The 18,374-nt window shown below is 34.8% G+C and overlaps 1 protein-coding gene across 3 annotated transcripts in view; it reads left to right on the top strand.

Moving 5' to 3' along the window:
* Nucleotides 1-18,374, top strand: part of mtr (5-methyltetrahydrofolate-homocysteine methyltransferase) — a 72,887-nt gene that overhangs the window by 11,165 nt on the left and 43,348 nt on the right. For 2 of the 3 annotated variants that reach the window (XM_051919601.1, XM_051919602.1), the window contains exons 6-14: nt 1,320-1,426; nt 5,578-5,637; nt 5,729-5,823; nt 11,888-11,988; nt 12,105-12,166; nt 12,347-12,414; nt 12,684-12,763; nt 13,337-13,348; nt 16,573-16,685. In XM_051919601.1, coding sequence (XP_051775561.1) covers nt 1,320-1,426; nt 5,578-5,637; nt 5,729-5,823; nt 11,888-11,988; nt 12,105-12,166; nt 12,347-12,414; nt 12,684-12,763; nt 13,337-13,348; nt 16,573-16,685 — 698 coding nt within the window. The remainder of the gene's footprint in view (nt 1-1,319; nt 1,427-5,577; nt 5,638-5,728; nt 5,824-11,887; nt 11,989-12,104; nt 12,167-12,346; nt 12,415-12,683; nt 12,764-13,336; nt 13,349-16,572; nt 16,686-18,374) is intronic. The other variant, XM_028820212.2, reaches the window with a different exon arrangement.

Here is an 18,374-nt window from a genome sequence, read left to right as displayed (position 1 = left end):
GTTTGTTCCATATCTGCTTTGCTATGAGATACCCAGACATAAAGTTTTTTTGTTTAAAAAGGGGTTAGGACCTTTATCATCAGATGAGATATCACTAGTTAAATGGATGTTTCACCCTTAAGTGATCTTTTTTTTTATCTGTTACTTACTGTACCCAGTGTTGTTTGAAGCAATGGCTAAGAATGATTATTTTTATTTAGAGCAGAGACAGCAAAGTTCCTGATGCAGTAGTTTGCTGGTGTTACATGATTAGCTTGTTAAATATCCAGTTGTATGCTCACAATATCCCAAACACATATTTTTGGTAAAATAATAGCTGGGGACTGTGTTGAAACTAGAATGAACTTTTAAATTGAATGCCCGCCATACCCATCATTGTTGGTCATTAAGCCATATTGCAGTATTTCTGGATTTTTTTCAGTGACATTTTGTGAAACTACACTGTTGAATTATTGTTCTACTTTATGAAGCACCAATACACTAATTCCACCTGGTAATGTTTTCACTCAGTTTTCTTTCTTAATTGTTCAACTACATAATACTGATATGACATTAAGCAGTATGGTGCCCAGTGACTGAGTTATTATTGAGCAGGACTTCTGACTACTGAAAGATGGGGGAGGTTGATCTTCAGTTTAACATGTTGTTCTTCTTTGAACATGCTACCCTGCAAGAGAGGATTTTTTCAGAAGTGCTTTATTTAAGAATACAGTATTTTAGCTAAAATACATGTGTTAAGTATGATGATCTCCTGTGGATGATACACAGCCCAAACGTCAACATAGTCAATGTAACTTATATTCAAAAGTATATACAGTATGTGGCCTTCTTCACTCCAGCAGAGTCCATATAAAAGAGAATACTGGGTACTACAATGAACAGAATTCATATAAATCCTAGGAACAATCCAGGTGTAGTATTTTCGGGGTCCGATAGGATGTAGTTTGGAGGTGATCTTTGACCCTGGAAATGACTCATTAAGAGAAACATTTATCATGAATATTTAAGAATTTTTGGGAAAAATAAAACAAAAAAAAATGGACATGTTGCTTTCTGTAATAGAAAGAGATTCTTGTCAGTCTAATTAGGTAGAACTGCACATGGCAGATAAGTTTGTTTATATTTTTCTTTCCCTTTGTTGCTCTGCCTGAATTTTAAAAAGATTTTTTGCTTCATGCAGCTTGTGATATTAAAGTTGACTGTTAAAAAAAAAAAAGGGGTGGGAGTAGTCCTTCAAAAAGAGTTGCAGGATTGTTTTTGTTTCATTTATGCTTTACAATATGAAGCAGTTGTTTTAAGATTTTTGTTTTTATTGACAGCTTTTGATGAACTTGCCGATGCATACACCGAACAAATTAGAGGTTTGTTAGATGGAGGTGTGGATATACTGCTGGTAGAAACCATTTTTGATACTGCTAATGCCAAGGTATGATATTGTTTAGTGCTTGATTTTTGTACTGTGCAATATTTTTTATTTAGTGTTTGATGGTCTTTGCATCAACAGAAAGGTGTAGCTGATAGGGCTGTCAATAGTGTACAGCTAGTGGCACAAACAATCAAGGGTTTGTACTAAGACGTTTCAGACTTTTTTCTTCATGTTCTGTCTCAAAGGTGAGTTAAAGAATTACAGTGGTGTGAAAAACTATTTGCCCCCTTCCTGATTTCTTATTCTTTTGCATGTTTGTCACACAAAATGTTTCTGATCATCAAACACATTTAACCATTAGTCAAATATAACACAAGTAAACACAAAATGCAGTTTGTAAATGGTGGTTTTGATTATTTAGGGAGAAAAAAAAATCCAAACCTACATGGCCCTGTGTGAAAAAGTAATTGCCCCCTGAACCTAATAACTGGTTGGGCCACCCTTAGCAGCAATAACTGCAATCAAGCGTTTGCGATAACTTGCAATGAGTCTTTTACAGCGCTCTGGAGGAATTTTGGCCCACTCATCTTTGCAAAATTGTTGTAATTCAGCTTTATTTGAGGGTTTTCTAGCATGAACCGCCTTTTTAAGGTCATGCCATAGCATGTCAATTGGATTCAGGTCAGGACTTTGACTAGGCCACTCCAAAGTCTTCATTTTGTTTTTCTTCAGCCATTCAGAGGTGGATTTGCTGGTGTGTTTTGGGTCATTGTCCTGTTGCAGCACCCAAGATCGCTTCAGCTTGAGTTGACGAACAGATGGCCGGACATTCTCCTTCAGGATTTTTTGGTAGACAGTAGAATTCATGGTTCCATCTATCACAGCAAGCCTTCCAGGTCCTGAAGCAGCAAAACAACCCCAGACCATCACACTACCACCACCATATTTTACTGTTGGTATGATGTTCTTTTTCTGAAATGCTGTGTTCCTTTTACGCCAGATGTAACTGGACATTTGCCTTCCAAAAAGTTCAACTTTTGTCTCATCAGTCCACAAGGTATTTTCCCAAAAGTCTTGGCAATCATTGAGATGTTTCTTAGCAAAATTGAGATGAGCCCTAATGTTCTTTTTGCTTAACAGTGGTTTGCGTCTTGGAAATCTGCCATGCAGGCCGTTTTTGCCCAGTCTCTTTCTTATGGTGGAGTCGTGAACACTGACCTTAATTGAGGCAAGTGAGGCCTGCAGTTTTAGACGTTGTCCTGGGGTCTTTTGTGACCTCTCGGATGAGTCGTCTCTGCGCTCTTGGGGTAATTTTGGTCGGCCGGCCACTCCTGGGAAGGTTCACCACTGTTCCATGTTTTTGCCATTTGTGGATAATGGCTCTCACTGTGGTTCGCTGGAGTCCCAAAGCTTTAGAAATGGCTTTATAACCTTTACCAGACTGATAGATCTCAATTACTTCTGTTCTCATTTGTTCCTGAATTTCTTTGGATCTTGGCATGATGTCTAGCTTTTGAGGTGCTTTTGGTCTACTTCTCTGTGTCAGGCAGCTCCTATTTAAGTGATTTCTTGATTGAAACAGGTGTGGCAGTAATCAGGCCTGGGGGTGGCTACGGAAATTGAACTCAGGTGTGATACACCACAGTTAGGTTATTTTTTAACAAGGGGGCAATTACTTTTTCACACAGGGCCATGTAGGTTTGGATTTTTTTTCTCCCTAAATAATAAAAACCATCATTTAAAAACTGCATTTTGTGTTTACTTGTGTTATATTTGACTAATGGTTAAATGTGTTTGATGATCAGAAACATTTTGTGTGACAAACATGCAAAAGAATAAGAAATCAGGAAGGGGGCAAATAGTTTTTCACACCACTGTACATGGCTGCCTGATGTCAAGAATTTGTAGTTTTATCTTGCAAATTATAGACATAATAGCTATATTGCACTTTTGTGAAGTGTGATGTTGTCAGCTCTGCAGCAGCTATTTGTAGTGGTGTTTACATTTTATTTTTATTGTGTGTGCACATTTAAATTTAAAGTTTCAGTCTTTGAAGGTTTTGAAATTTTTTAAGCTTGAATATAAAAAATCCAAAAATTGTTATTTATGTTTTATGCATTGGTGTTAGGAAGGATCTATACTTACAGTCTAATTGTTACACAGTTACCAATATGGTACCCATAATAATAATTTTAGGAATAACAGCAGAGAACATGCTCATGTTGAGGTTTATGATATGGATTTTTATGTATGTAATGGTTCAGTAATTAAACATGGAATTTTATTTGCAAAGGAAAATGTGCATAAGTGTAGACTAGAAGGAAGTTGCAGAAAGCCATTATTTATGGCAGATACAGTAAGCAGGAAGGGCATCATGTATCTTTTTATCTAGCATGACATAAAGATTATAAACATTGTAGCTGTTATATTTGATATGCTTCACTGCAGTAAAAATAAAAATACACCCTAGCGGACCTTAAAAGAAACATTTTTGTTTACCTGAATAGCCGAGATGAACATGAATAGACCACCGTGTGCAATAAAGCAATAGTTCTTTATCCTTTTTTAGGAAATTGTTATGTGTTTTTCATGTTATGCCTCCAGTTTGCAACTTGCTGTTAAAGAAATATATGTCTTCTTCCAGTAGCTGTGGCTTACAGCTAAGAAGGTGTTGCATTAGTGAATCAGTTGGTTACTTTTATTACTAGCAGCACTTATGTATTTAGATATGCTGAAAAGTGGTTGATTTATTGTTTACAGTAGATCTGCTGAATGTTCCATAGCACTTCTGGTACAGTATTCTTGAAAATGATTAGATAAAAGTTGAACTCATTGTCAGAAGTGTGCAACACCATGTTTGGAGATAAAAAACACAGCACACTCATAGCAACATTTCCTTGTAACCGTGAAGCATTGTGGAGGGAACATCACTATTTGGGGTTGGTTTGCTGCCTCAGAGCCTGAAAACATTGCTATCATAGCAAGTATTAGTCAAAGGGCAGTTCCTAGATATGTCCCAAGTATTTGTGGGAGGCAAGGCAAATAAAAAATTATTAAATGCCTTTACTCAACTGGAAGAATCCTAACACACCTCTTTTAAGTCAGTGGGTAACTGATGCTATATGCTGTTTGAAATTGGAAAAAATCAAATTCTCACTTAGAGGATCTGTTCAAAACTTTTTAAAAAAACTTGTCAGGATCTAATCAATAACATTTTGGAATAAGCATTTATATTGGGGAGAAAGTCTCCTTTCTCTCTTTACTACTCTCAAAAGTTTTATGTTGGCTGTTGGTCTTTCTCTCTTTTTCATGGGTGGGGGTTGAATTGAATTTATTCCTGTTAAGTTTGACTTGATTGCATGGAATGTTACATGTTTTTAATAAATTCAAAAAAAGATTAAAAAATACATATCAGTCAGAGTTTAAGACCATTCTTAGTTTTATGTAAAAGTATGCCAGTCTATATCTGATACCCAGAATCAAAATTGATTGTCCCTTAAATCCAGTGTACATAATGGATTCTTTCATCTTTAAAAGATTTAAGAAGAATCAATTCTGAGGGACTTAATGTAGTCCAGAGCCATTTGTGAGCTGCTGACTTTTCTTCAGTAGATGGAAAGAGAGTATACACTTTACAGGCTAATCATACAGTTCTGACATCTTCTGAATCTTCTGGTCTGAACATTAGAACAGCAAGGGAATTGTGCTCTGTGTTCTAGCTCCCTTGATAATAGTTTTGATGCTTTTAATTTCCCTTAACTTGTAATAAAAGTACGGTCCTAAATGAAAAACAAAGTATTTCTCTATTAATGTTCTTTTATGAGAAATGTCCCTCCATTTAATTTTGCAAGCCTTCTTTCATAGTAAGCATTTATGGGGAAAAACAACAAGACTTCATTATGAAAAATTAAAAAAACACATTGAATATGTAATAAGAAGAGATAGGTAAATGCAGGTAATAAAGAAAAGTCACATAGATAAAAGTACATCAAGAATTTAGTTTGAAACAAACAAGAATCAGAACTGCTTTAGAAAGTATGTTTTTAATAAGGAAGATTTCAATTATTGAAGTTTTGTAAATATGAAATGAAAAAGGTTTTACTTGAAGTTGATTTTTAGTGTAGAAGACATGTTGAGCAGTTGCTAATCCTCAGTTCAGATGATATTTGTTAAAAAAAATCTATGTCTGAAGTTTTTTTTGTTAATTCCAGGCTGCCCTCTACGCAATTGACAAGCTATTTGAAAGTCAGTACGAAGCACACCCTGTCTTTGTAAGGAAAACTCAAATTTCTTGGCTTTATAAATATATATTCATGCACTTTTATGTTTCATGTTTTTTATTGTCCTTCTTTTTTCCCCTAGATATCAGGTACAATAGTTGATAAAAGTGGACGAACTCTATCTGGACAGACGGGGGAGGCCTTTGTCATTAGTGTGTCTCATGCAAATCCGTTATGGTAAGGGATGGCCAAACGTTTTTTGTTACCACATGAAAAATCCTTTATTGTTTATGGTGAAAACATATTGAAGAGTGAAATTATTGGTGTTTTATTTCTTTGAATATTCATGTAGGAAAAGAATGTTTAAGATGAATTTTGACGATATGTGAAAAAATATGGTGTCTTTGCTTGGTAACCGGTGAAATCCAAAAATTCACTTTTCAGTTTTCCGATAGCTGAATGATATTTTCTGCTTTCCAGTGGCAGGCTAAAAAACTGTGCTGTGGTCAAGTAGATGGGTTGTGTGTCTGTTTATGGATAGAGGCTTTAATATGTACTTAAAGGATAACAAAAAAAAAAATCAAAAGTCATGACCTAGAAATTAAATGACTAACTGTTGACTTGTGGATTGGGTCTGTTGCCTGATTTGAGTAACACCCAATATGTAAGTTTGTTTTGAATTATTAAGCCAATCAAAAATGAAATTAATTGATATACAATATGTGTAATTCCAGTAGTGCATTCCATGTTTGGGGGAAAGGGGATTTTAAATGGTAATTGCCTAGCACACAGAGGGTCTGAATAGAAAAGAGAAAAAGCATTCTTTTACCAAGCCAGAAACTTGAGACAAGAATCGGAATCATAAACCGGAAAGTAAGTCAGAAAAACGAGGATGAAAATACTGAGAAGCATGCTCCAGGGGACTTCTGGGAGGTTGCCCTGACAAGTCACAAAATGATGATCTCCCCCTGCACTTTGCCAATATTCAAAATGGCACCACGATAAGATGCTAAAAAACTCAGGAACCAATAAATGCCCTAATCAAATTCCTTGACCTCAGAAACCCCAGAATAGCCACCAGAAATGCCAGATGAAACTTTAAAAAAATAATTAAAGAACATCAATCACAATAATTATAGATTAATGTAGGATTACTTACAATGAGGAGAACATTTGCTAATGAAGTGTTGCTTGAAAACTTGGTTTTATTCTCTTTTTTTTAACCCATGATGTTTGTATTTGTTTGGTCGACAATTAATTTTCTCTGCATTAAATCAAACAAAAAATTGTATTGGGAGTAAGAATATGTGAAAAGAATATTGTATACTAATATAGTGGAGAAGCATAGAGTTTTTACTTCTTTAGTCTTGCAGCTTCACCCTTCGTACAGAATGAAAAATGAATGAAAAAAAGGAACCTGTTTAAACATTTGAGCCAAAAGAGAACTCTCTGAACCAAGTGTACCTGAGGGAGTTTTATATTAACACTATTTCAAAAAAAGCCCACAAAGTATTGTTCTAGCACAAGATTATCAATTACAGTGAACAACTGCGTGAGATCAGGATTAAGTTTGTTTACATCGTAGCTAATCTTATTTTGGTGTACAGTATTGTTTATACGGTCTATGCTATGCATTATGTGCCTAGTTCCTTATTAAAAAGAGGCCCACTGGTAATTAATGAAAAGCCACAGTGCCCTCACAGTCATATTTAAAGGGACAGAATATTTACAAGTATGCTTTATGAAGATATGTCAGTATCTTCATGATGCATACCTGTAAACACCTGAAATTAACCTGTATTTTATATTTCAACAGAAGACTGATTAGGAGGCTCATTTTTACATTGTTGTGTAGAGCATGTAATCTAACTTCTTCTTTATGGTTTTTTCAAACATTTATATGATAAGATGAGCAAATATGGTACTAAAGGAAGAATACATTTAGCTTGATTTTAATGCAACTTTCACTCCCATGTACAAATAGTTGAAGGAAGCTTGTTGGATGCCTGCGGTTGGCTGACTTTGTATTATCGGAGTCCATCTTCAAGTGGGTACAGGCATTTTTTTAGACACACACAGAAAGGGTTGTCATTAATCCATCATCAACTTTCTTTCTTTAACCTTCATTAACCTTAGAACATGTTTTTAGTTGACCAAAACTACACATATCAGTAAACAAATGAACAACTCCTTCAATCTTAAGCTTATTCATTAACGTTATGCTCCTTTATTAATCTTACACCGTATAACCTGTAACTTCTCAAGCAGTAAAGGGATCTTGGGAAATTCCATGGTTCCTAAGTTCATCTGTTCAGAAACTGCCTCCTTAAGAAAAAAGAACATAATTTTCCAGTAATTCTCAGTGCAGAAGCATAGTAGCTTTTTGTCATGGGACATGAACAACAAGAAGAGCATTTATTTATATAGCACATTTTCATACAAATGATGTAGCTCAAAGTGCTTTACAAGATAATGAAAGAAAAGTTTAGAAAAAATAGAAATATAAAAATAAGGTTAGGCAATACTAAATAACAAAGAATAATGTAAGGTCTGATGGCCAAGAGGACAGAAAAAACAAAAAACAACAATGAAAAAAAAACATGAAATGTAAAACAATGCTGAATGTGGTCTGTAGCTTATCACAGGACCTACCTGTATGTACAGCTGTACTCAATCCTTTGTCTTATTTAGAATCACCATGCAATCTAGCATGCAGACCTGTGGTAAGAATCCCAGAGGCAATGAAAAAAAACTTGGGGCTTTGGTAGGAATGTGCAAGTCTCACATATATCCGTGTTCTTGCATCTGACCTTCTGGGACAAGTGTATTGTTGGCTGGAGGGGATGCTCGCATAAAATTTATGTTCATTAGGTTTTATTTACTGTATGTAGTATGAAACGCTTGTATGGTGCTGGTCACATGTAAATACAATGTAAATACAGTAAAGCATAATACATAAACAACCTGTATAGTACAGTAATAGTGTTTGAAAAACCCATGTGCATAAAATATTTTTTCAGCCTGACATAAACATTTCCAGAAACTCAGTGGGGTGCTTTAAAACCAAGAAAACACTGTGTTCTAATGTGCCTAGAGCTGACGTTTGTAGCCACAAAATTATACATACAGTGCTTTTGGAATTTAAACACCTTGGAAATTGCTATCTTTTAACATATGAGCATGTGGGCATCTTATTCTCATTTGACTTGTGTAATGTTTGAGTAACTTCCTGCATGTATAGCCCACTTCAAATCTCACCCCAGTTTTTGAATATGATTTAAATCTAGGCTTTAACTTGGCTATTCCACAACTCTTAATCCCTTCATTTCTTCAAATATGTTTAACAAAACATTGATTGCAGTATTTTGTTCAGCTTTAGACTTTTGATTGATGGCCTCATATTCTGAAAAAGTAAGGTCTGTTATATTATTGAATTCATAGTTATCTTAATGACATCAGGCTACACAGGGTTCCAAAAAGCAAAGCAGACCTAACAGTAATATAGTAGCCATCATGGTGTTTTGACCAGTAGCAAGGAAGCAGGAAGAGATGTTGGGGGTACCATCCCAGTAACCTCATTTAATTATAATGAAAAAATAAAATATAAAATCAACATGGGTGCTTAATGCACAACTGAAAAGATACTGATTCAAAATTAGCCAACAGCACTTTCAACCCTTATTCCCTCTTGGCTTTGCAACTGTTAACGGACTTTGGTCCCAGTCTGCAATCGAACATCACCTTCCTGGGTCACGCCTTATAATAATTAGAGTGACCTTTCTTGCTCTGGATGTTGCAGCCAGGCAGAAGTGCTCTCAGTGGGCATCTTCTCTGGGCTGTGGAAAAAGACAAGGATATTATTAGCGACAGCACCCTCTCTTGTCTCAGGGAGGTTGTGCTTACCTCACTCAGCCTTGTCATGGGACCCCAAGCCTCCATGCATTACAGTGTATAGTTGGTATTAATAATGTTGAAGTCCAAGAAATTTGGTAAATGTTTTCTCTAAAGAATCAGCAGCGTGTAAAAGTGTACATGGAAATTTGAGCTTAGTGTCAAATTATAGCAACTCAAAATCGGCAGATTTAATTTTCATCTTATTTTTGGTGTATTCTGGTGAACATTGGAATTTCACATTGACTGCACAGTGTCTCTAGAATGTCTGATAGCATGACTGAAAGGCTCTGCATTTTTTTCTACGATTTATTCTTATGTAGGTAGCTGGAGCTCAGATGTTGGGAGGTGGGTTTTTAAATATGAAGCAGGCATTCTCCTGTTTGCTTCTAGGATGCCTTTCTCTTTTTCACATTCATGCCCTTTTGCTGTGTGCTCTCGCTCACTCTATATGCTTACCTGTCCCACTTGGTCCGTACTATGGCAGACAGACACACAAGTGGGTTATAAAGCAGTTGGTTGCTTGTTTTGTTTATTAGCCATTTCAGTTCAGTGTGTGTAAAGGGATAAAGTAAAATAGGAGTTTGAATGGTGGACAGAGTGAACTTTTCTCAACTAGATATGACCGATTTTCTCAGCACAGAATATGACACTTATTAGTTAAACCACACTTGTGTTCTCCTTGCATACAGCAGATGAGAAAAAGTAAGTGAACTGTGTAATGAAGAACTACACTTATGATCATTGATCATTCCTTTGCTGATGAATTCCACTACTGCGCTACTAAAACAAATCATTTTAAACAGCTGTGATTGCGGTCACAGTAAGTCACTACAATATGAAAGTGTGGACTTGTATTACTTAATAAAATAAAATTAAGTATTAAAGCCACACAAAAAGCAGCCATGGGCCTCTGGATGTTTACAGCCAGAAAGCAGTGATCCAGTAGGACCAAAGAGAGAGAGAAAAATGTAAAGAACACAAATGCTTAGGTTATAAATGCAATGTTTTCAAAACTACCAATTTTCTTCTAAAATATTGAACAGCATGATGCTCTATGTACCCATGAGCAGAAAATGCAGCCCAACTGCAAGTAATACCATCAGTGCTTAATAATGGTTAAAGCAGCAAGTACTCATTGACATTGACAGCTGTTAAATACAGTATGATGATAAACATTGTTTATTGTATTAACCATATTGTGTCCTGAGAAAGTTCTGACATTTTTGGTTTGCACCTTCCCCCACCATAAACTATCATCTATGGGAGAGAAGCGAAAGCTTTAGATTCGTTAAAAATTTAGATCTTTGGTTTTCTACAGATCTCGATGTTTTAGGTCTCTTGATATCAAAAACATTGGTATCTTGATAATGGGTGCGTGTCTGTCTGTGTTTGCGTGTGTGTCTGTGTGTCAGATTTCTTGAGGACGGTCTAGAGCTAAAACCCCTGGATGGAAAAATGCCAAACATGAAACTTAAGCCTGTTATGAGATGAAGATGTATTGATTAGTTTTTGAGCCAAATTGTGCAAGAGAAAGAGGCACTCTAGAGGAACCCTCAAATGCCATAATTCTTCAATTAATTGTGAATTCTTCTCATCAATTGCTATCGTAATGACCTATTTTATGATCAGAACAGTCAGCATCACAGCGGTAAATAATTACTGAAATGTTATAGAATAGTTTGGGTAATTTGGTTCCTAGGGCACAAAGCCTATTGATACTCACGTCTGATTTTTTTTTTTTATGAGCAGAGACTTTTCCTTCATTATATTCATTGTAGAACAGAGTTTCATCAATCTAAAGTTTGCAATTAACTTTGCTTATTATCACAATAACCTGGGATTCTTGTGGACACCTTAGATCATCTTTCTCATTTCATTTGCCTATGATCGTGGAATTTTAATATTTGCAGATAATCTTTTATACTGACTTTAAATTCCTTTGAAATTTCTTTGTAACTCTTCCAATCACATGGGCATCAAATGCCTCCTTCCTTCAGAGTAAATTGAGAAGCTTAGTATGTCATGGATTGATATTAATTCTTACCTGTCAGAATAAGCAAAATTATTTGTCACTATGCAAAGCTGGAACCATTAATATTCTATTTATTTGCATTTGATTTGGCATACTCAATACTTGATAAGATCCCAGAAATTGCTTTTCTGATGATTGAATAATTGCTAAGTGGAATCTCTCTGCTTGTTTTTTTAGGTCAGTATATAATCCATTGATAGTAACTTTCAGTTAAACATTGTAGGCAAGAGAGATTGTCAAATGTTGTCGATTGATTATTTTTGTACTCATTTTATCATATTATCACTTGGCTATTTTATTGTGTCAGGTATTGTTTTTGTTTCCTTTTTGTAACAGTCGTTATTGGACTAATCAATCTGTCTGAACTCTTAACAGCATTGGATTAAACTGTGCTCTTGGAGCTAAAGAAATGAGGCCATTCATTGAAGCTATTGGAAAATGTACAACTTCATATATTATATGCTACCCTAATGCAGGTAATAGTCTATGCCTTCACAGTCTTGGATCTTGGAGCTACTTTCCTGCTCCTTTCAAGGATATACATTTCTTCTATATGTTATTCTGTAATATATTGTTTATTTTTCTTTTTCAGGTCTACCCAATACATTTGGAGACTATGATGAAACTCCTGATGTGACTGCAGCGCACATAAAGGTATAATTGCCTAAAAATATTCAATGAAATAGCTTTTATAAAGCTGCAATGTTTACAGATAACCTATTTTATCTTTCATTGCGCTGTTTGTCATGTATGTAAGTAATATTTGAATAACTTATTAAATGGTGAAATACAAGAAAATGTAATGTTGTCCTGCTTATCTCACTTTCTTCAAAGGAATTTGTTTTGGATGGACTGGTGAATGTTGTTGGTGGTTGTTGTGGCACTACTCCAGCACATATTAGGTAATGCAAGACACTTCTTTAACAGTTTTAAAATAATTTTACATATTAATGTAAATTCTTAAAAATATATTTTTTTTATGTATGGTATTTAAACCATGTTGGCAAATAATAGCTTACCAGGTAATATATTTTCTAAAATAATTTAAAAACACATCTTATGCTTTAACAATGTTCAGAGTGTAGATGATATATATTTCACAATGGAAAGTATGTTTCATTATATTCTAAATTTGTTTGAGTTAAATATTAATAGTAGTATTTCTTTGAAGACAAATTGCAGAGTGTGTCAAGGACTGCAAACCCCGAATTCCATCATCTTCAGTATTCAGTGACTACATGTTATTATCAGGTATCTGTAATTTAAAATTTAAATATTTCTCTTTGCCATGAAAATTATTACAGGCTTTGATAGCTCATTAAATATTTTATAACCTTTTTTAATTAAAATGAACAGCACCTATTGCAGAGCCTGCACAATTTCTTTTTCTTTAAGTTACTGAATTTTCTTTGTGTTAGAGTATAATTAAATTAATTGCTTTAATACTGTATTTCCATTTTATTTAGCATACTCTTCATGGATACATAGAATCATGCAATTCAGAAGTTGAGATGCAAATAAGAATTCCATTATGATTTCAGTTCTCAGTATATGCTGCATTTGAGAGAGCTTGTATTGAATTTTTAAAACTGGAGTCTCCCCAGTTTCCTTGTCTTTACAGCTTATCTGAGTATGTCATCAACTAGGGCATAAACTGAATGCACTTGCACAATATTTAATTGATCACATAGGCCACTAACCTAGAGGGAGGTTGCATGATTTATTTTAAAAGATAAATCAGTACATGCTAAACTAGATCAAATATGTGTTTGCTTCTGTTTATTAATGGAACAATTTTGACTATTATTTTTACATGGCTGACAGAGGAGTTCTACAGTAAGTTTACTTTCTTTTATTAGCCTTAATAAAATGACATGCTTCTATAATCTAAAGAGTCATTTATAGGAATATATTGCGATGCATTGTTATCCAATTCTTACTTGTTGGCTGTCTTCATTAGTAGAGCACATCCAATAAACAAGAGATGCGAGACAGGAGAAAAGGTGCTTTACTAGTAAATAATGGCAACCTAAAGTACAGTACAAGTGCTGACCGTATGCTTACCCACATAATAAAATTCACAGTCAACTTTCAGTCATCAAGGGGTTCTTGCACTGCACATGGTGATTATAACTTGTTATCTAACTTTGTTTTGTACTGACTATGAAAAACTGTTAAACATTAGGATAGAGAAGGTAAATACTCTTGCTGAAGATTCAAATCACTTGACTATTTGCTTTACAAATTAAAACTGACTTGGAAAATTAAAATAGACTTAATGAGTCATAAGAGAGGTCACGAAAGTTTGGAACCTCAGTTGTCAATGCCTACTACAAGACTACTAATGATGAAAGAAATTCCACCATACTTGCCACAAATAAACAGGAAAAGAAGTAAACTCTTAAGGGATGCTTTTCAGTTTAAAAGTGAAATCATCTTTGATGTTGTGACCTACTGCTCTGTTCACTTCAACATAGTGTATGAAATAGTAGCAGTGCTTAATAAATTATATTTCTTTTTCAGAGTAATTGTTGTGTAGCAAGTGCAGTAGTGCTGTTTAAAATGTTTAACACGCCTATCGCCAAATGTTAATTTTACTTTGAAACCATTGCTTAGGCAAAACTAATCATTTTCTAAATTCAATTGAGAGCAACTGATTTATGCGAGAGAAGTAGGTGAAAAAGAACTACCTGATGCGGAAAATGAACAAAACTATGGGCCTTTTCATTATTTAAGACAGTGGTTTTTGCTTCAATTCATTAGAAAGAATTTTTAAAAATATATGCCTCTAATTTGTTTTTAAATTATTTTTTGTAGTCAAGGGTTTTTATATTGGAGAAGTATTCATGAGTATTGCTGGTTACCGTCAAGATGTCTTCTGTTCCATCCCCTTCTGTTTATGATTCAGAGTCCTTGTCTGGCATTATCATCTTCTCAGTGCTATAGTAGGAAGAAGACATAAATAAACAATTTTTCACTGAACAAATTTGCCAAACTGGGGTTGTTTTGCTGTTTGAGGATGCTTTTGATTTTCATCCACTTTTACTGGTTCTATGTGTAAATTAACCAGTAGCATTGAAAGGTGGCACAGATACTGCTGTATTTCATCATGAAAGTATTTTGCCTTGAGTTAAAGTGAACTAACAAGTAAATTAACACAGAAAGAAATAAAAACATTTTACACAGGAGTTGTCAGGTGTGATGCCTAAGACTTCAAAACGTTTTGAGGTTAAAAGCGACATGTTATGTTTAGATCTGCACCACTTAACAGTGTAGTGGAAGAAGTGTTAATGAGTAGCTGTGTTAAAGTGGTGAAAGTGAAAATTACCAAAAATACACTCAGACCTGCTCCTAAGTCTCCCTAATCCTAGGCCATTATCAGTTTATAGATCTCTTTACCAGTGAATGTATATAGCCTGTTATTTCATCAGAGCAGAAAGTTAGATCAACAAAAGAGTGGGCTTGAGCAGTTTTGTTGAAAAGCTAATATCAGGCTTAACCTCCCAAAAAAGGCGGAAAGTAGTCACAGCCCTACCACAATACAGACATGTACCTTGTGACTTGTGCATCACAGCAGTGTTTATTATTAACACTAATTGTGCAAATTGCATCCGTCTCTGAATATGCAGTATTACACATTTGGGGATTGCAGTAAAAAATTGCACAGAAAATGAGAACAATACAACTTAGCTATTGTAACAAATCACAGGTTCATTATTTTCTATGTAATAGAACAGGTCCGTCAGCGAACCCCGCACACAAGCACAGTCCCGGGTTTAAATAAAGGATGGTTTTAATATTCAAAAAGTACTTCCACAAAGTAGCAAAAGCACAAAGCTCAAGCACAGGTCTTCTCTCCATACAAATATTCTCTCAATTACCTCTCCTTTCCCCACCGCACTGCCATCCTCCAGTCAAGTGTTGCTCCACGTCCTCCCAGCAGCGACTTGCCCCTGGAGTGCGGTCCCTTTTATTAAGGACCCAGGAGTACTTTCGATGCCAGGGCTACTACCTGACGGAATTACTTCCGGGTCACATGGAAATCCCACTTATTAGGGAGCTCATCTCCCTGCAGCGCCCCCTTGCGGCACCCACAGATCCTAGAAGGGCCTACTGGTTCAGTACTGGGCACCAATATCCAAGGCTGCTGCCCTCTTGCGTCCTGGGAGAATAAAGAGTCCCCAGCAACATCTTCTTCTGGTGGGCTGTCCGTCCATCCACTTTGGCCATTACTTCCAGGTCTGGAACATATCTATCCCCTGGCCGGGATGCCTGTCTACTTTTTTGGAGCCTCCCATCTGGGTAAGGAACCATCCCCTCTTCTGGTCAATAATGCCTGTCCAACTCATGTGGGATTTACAAGCAGAAAATAACTTGAGGGTATGTACTCGGACAATTTGTTTTAGGGTTGCTGAAACCAGTGGCTTATCGATTTAGATTTTTTTTTTCTTAGTTGGTACAATTTATTAAAGTAATAGTTGTGATTAACCAATAATTTAATAATAAACATATACCATGTGTGTTACACATAATAAACTATATCATGTAAAAAATAGGCTTTAAAAATAAACTTTCAAACAGCTCTTCATATAGTATTTACATAAACTCTAAATCTTCTTGTATTGAAGAGCCTTTATGTAAGACTTTGTAGGGTAAAATTTAAACCACTCCTTGCCTACTTACACAGACACTGGCTCTTAAAACCTTTCAGGAAAATATAAATTGTAAGGAGAAAACTGTTGAGGACAATTTTATATATTTTCAGCCCTAAGTCATGCCTTAATGAAGCACCTCTCTGTATATTTGTGAAATGAAGATCCAAGGTTGTTTTTTATTTTTTTTATTTTATTTTACTTTGTTATTGTAACACTATTTTAATGTTTTGCATTTTGTGTGCCTCATCATTTCTTTAATCCTTTGGTTTTTATTATGACATATTAAGTTTCCTGCACGCATAATACAACTGAATGTATTAGCGTTTTCAAAGGTGAAGCCATGTAAATCTATCCAGAGTAACATATTCTTAGTGGTATTATGTTCTTTTTCTTCTTTCTTTTAAGGTTTAGAGCCCTTTCGAATTGGCCCCTACACTAATTTTGTCAACATTGGAGAGCGCTGTAATGTTGCAGGATCTAGGAAGTTTGCTAAGCTTATTACAACAGGCAACTATGAGGTAAACTAAACCAGATACTGTACTAAAAATTGTAAAAACATGTTCAGGATTTTGATAATATCTTCGCATTTGTAAGGTTCAACCCCTGTCAGGAAAAAGAAAAAAAACTTTTATCGTTCGAGTTTTCTGAGTAGAATAAAAAAGAAGAGTACAGTTTGAAATGATTTTGAACATGCATCTTGTGGCTTTGAGAAATGTGAATGGATTTACTGTGCTTTGACAAGACAAATGTTATATATGTGATACATACAGTGTAAATTATAAGCCAAAGATGTTTATTCTACTTCAGTGACTTTACTGATCTGCAAATAAAAGCTATGCAAAATGTGCAGCATGAAATGCAGCTTGCTGCAGTTTAGATAGCCTAACGAAGAGTTCATGTCGTCTTTGTTTGCTGTTAACATGAAGTGTTAACCTCTAATGGCCTCTGCAGACAGTCTTGGTGAAGAGTATGCACAGAAGTTTAAACAATCCCTCTTCAAATTTGCTGTGAAACTGAAGTTGCAAGGCTTGTTTTTTTCCTCTTTTAAGGTGCTTGATGGAAAAGATGTTGGTCAGTTAAGAAATATACATTGTATTCTGTCTTGGCTCCACAATTATAGCATTTGAGTTTTTAAACAGTTAGGATGAAGTAGATTAATAATGCCATTTTAGAAATCAGTTGTAGAATGCCTTTCTTCATTTTAAATTTAACTTTACCAAGCGTATGCATGAGGGAAGTTCTATTAGTATAATCTATCTGTTCTGGATGTGGAAACTGACTACATAATTTGCAGCATTATTCTATCTGCTGTAGTTTATTCCTGCTAGTAATGTTATAAAAAATTGCCATAAAGCTCAGATTTTTTTGTTATTTGTGATTTTTGCTGCTGTTCTCAATACAGTGTAACATTTTTTCTATTTTTATTAAGTACCTAGAAGAATTAATCTGAAAGTGTGCTTTCTTGTGTTGTTTATTACTCCTTAGTCCATGCAAACTGTTGAAATGTTGCTGTTTCCTTTGTATTCAGTAGTTTTTGATGTTCAAATTTAAGAAATCATTTGTTGCCTTAAAACCATTATGAGCTTCTTTTAAAAATACCTACTTTTGTTTGTTTAACCATGTTTCATAAATGAGTTGCATTTATTTACAGGGCTGTATTTTTTGCACATATATATTTTTTGGCAAGGACAGGGTGGGCTGAATGAATCAATGAGTTTGACCCAACTGAGTCAAGCAGGAATAGTAACCAAAGTTACTCATTAAAACTACTTTATGATAATTTTATACTACATCCAGGTAAAAGTTTACTAAACTCTCTGGAAAATAAAGGTGATTCAATATAATTTTTATTTACATTTTATTTTCTTTATATATTAAATTAGAATATATAAAATTGCATAGGACTTTAGAGGTCATTTCAAAAACAATATTATTAATCATTCAAAGCCCTCCTCTGCATCCTATGTTCTGATATTTATAAAGAAAGGTGAAAAAGGCCTTGACTAATGAAAATAGTATTAATGTCTCTAAACTGAGTTTCAGAAAGAAAATATAAATTCTATAAGTATAATTCTATAAATTTTGTGTTTAGCATAATTCCATTAGCCTGAATAGCTTTATTTCTAAATGAGTATCTATTTAACAATCAACACTGGATGAATATTTATTTCTAATTATTCAGGATCTAATTAACACATATGTAGACA

This window comes from Erpetoichthys calabaricus, chromosome 15, assembly GCF_900747795.2.
Source record: "Erpetoichthys calabaricus chromosome 15, fErpCal1.3, whole genome shotgun sequence".
Lineage (NCBI taxonomy): Eukaryota > Metazoa > Chordata > Cladistia > Polypteriformes > Polypteridae > Erpetoichthys > Erpetoichthys calabaricus.
Note: the sequence above shows the minus strand (reverse complement) of the source record. Positions and strands in the feature narration are given on the sequence as shown.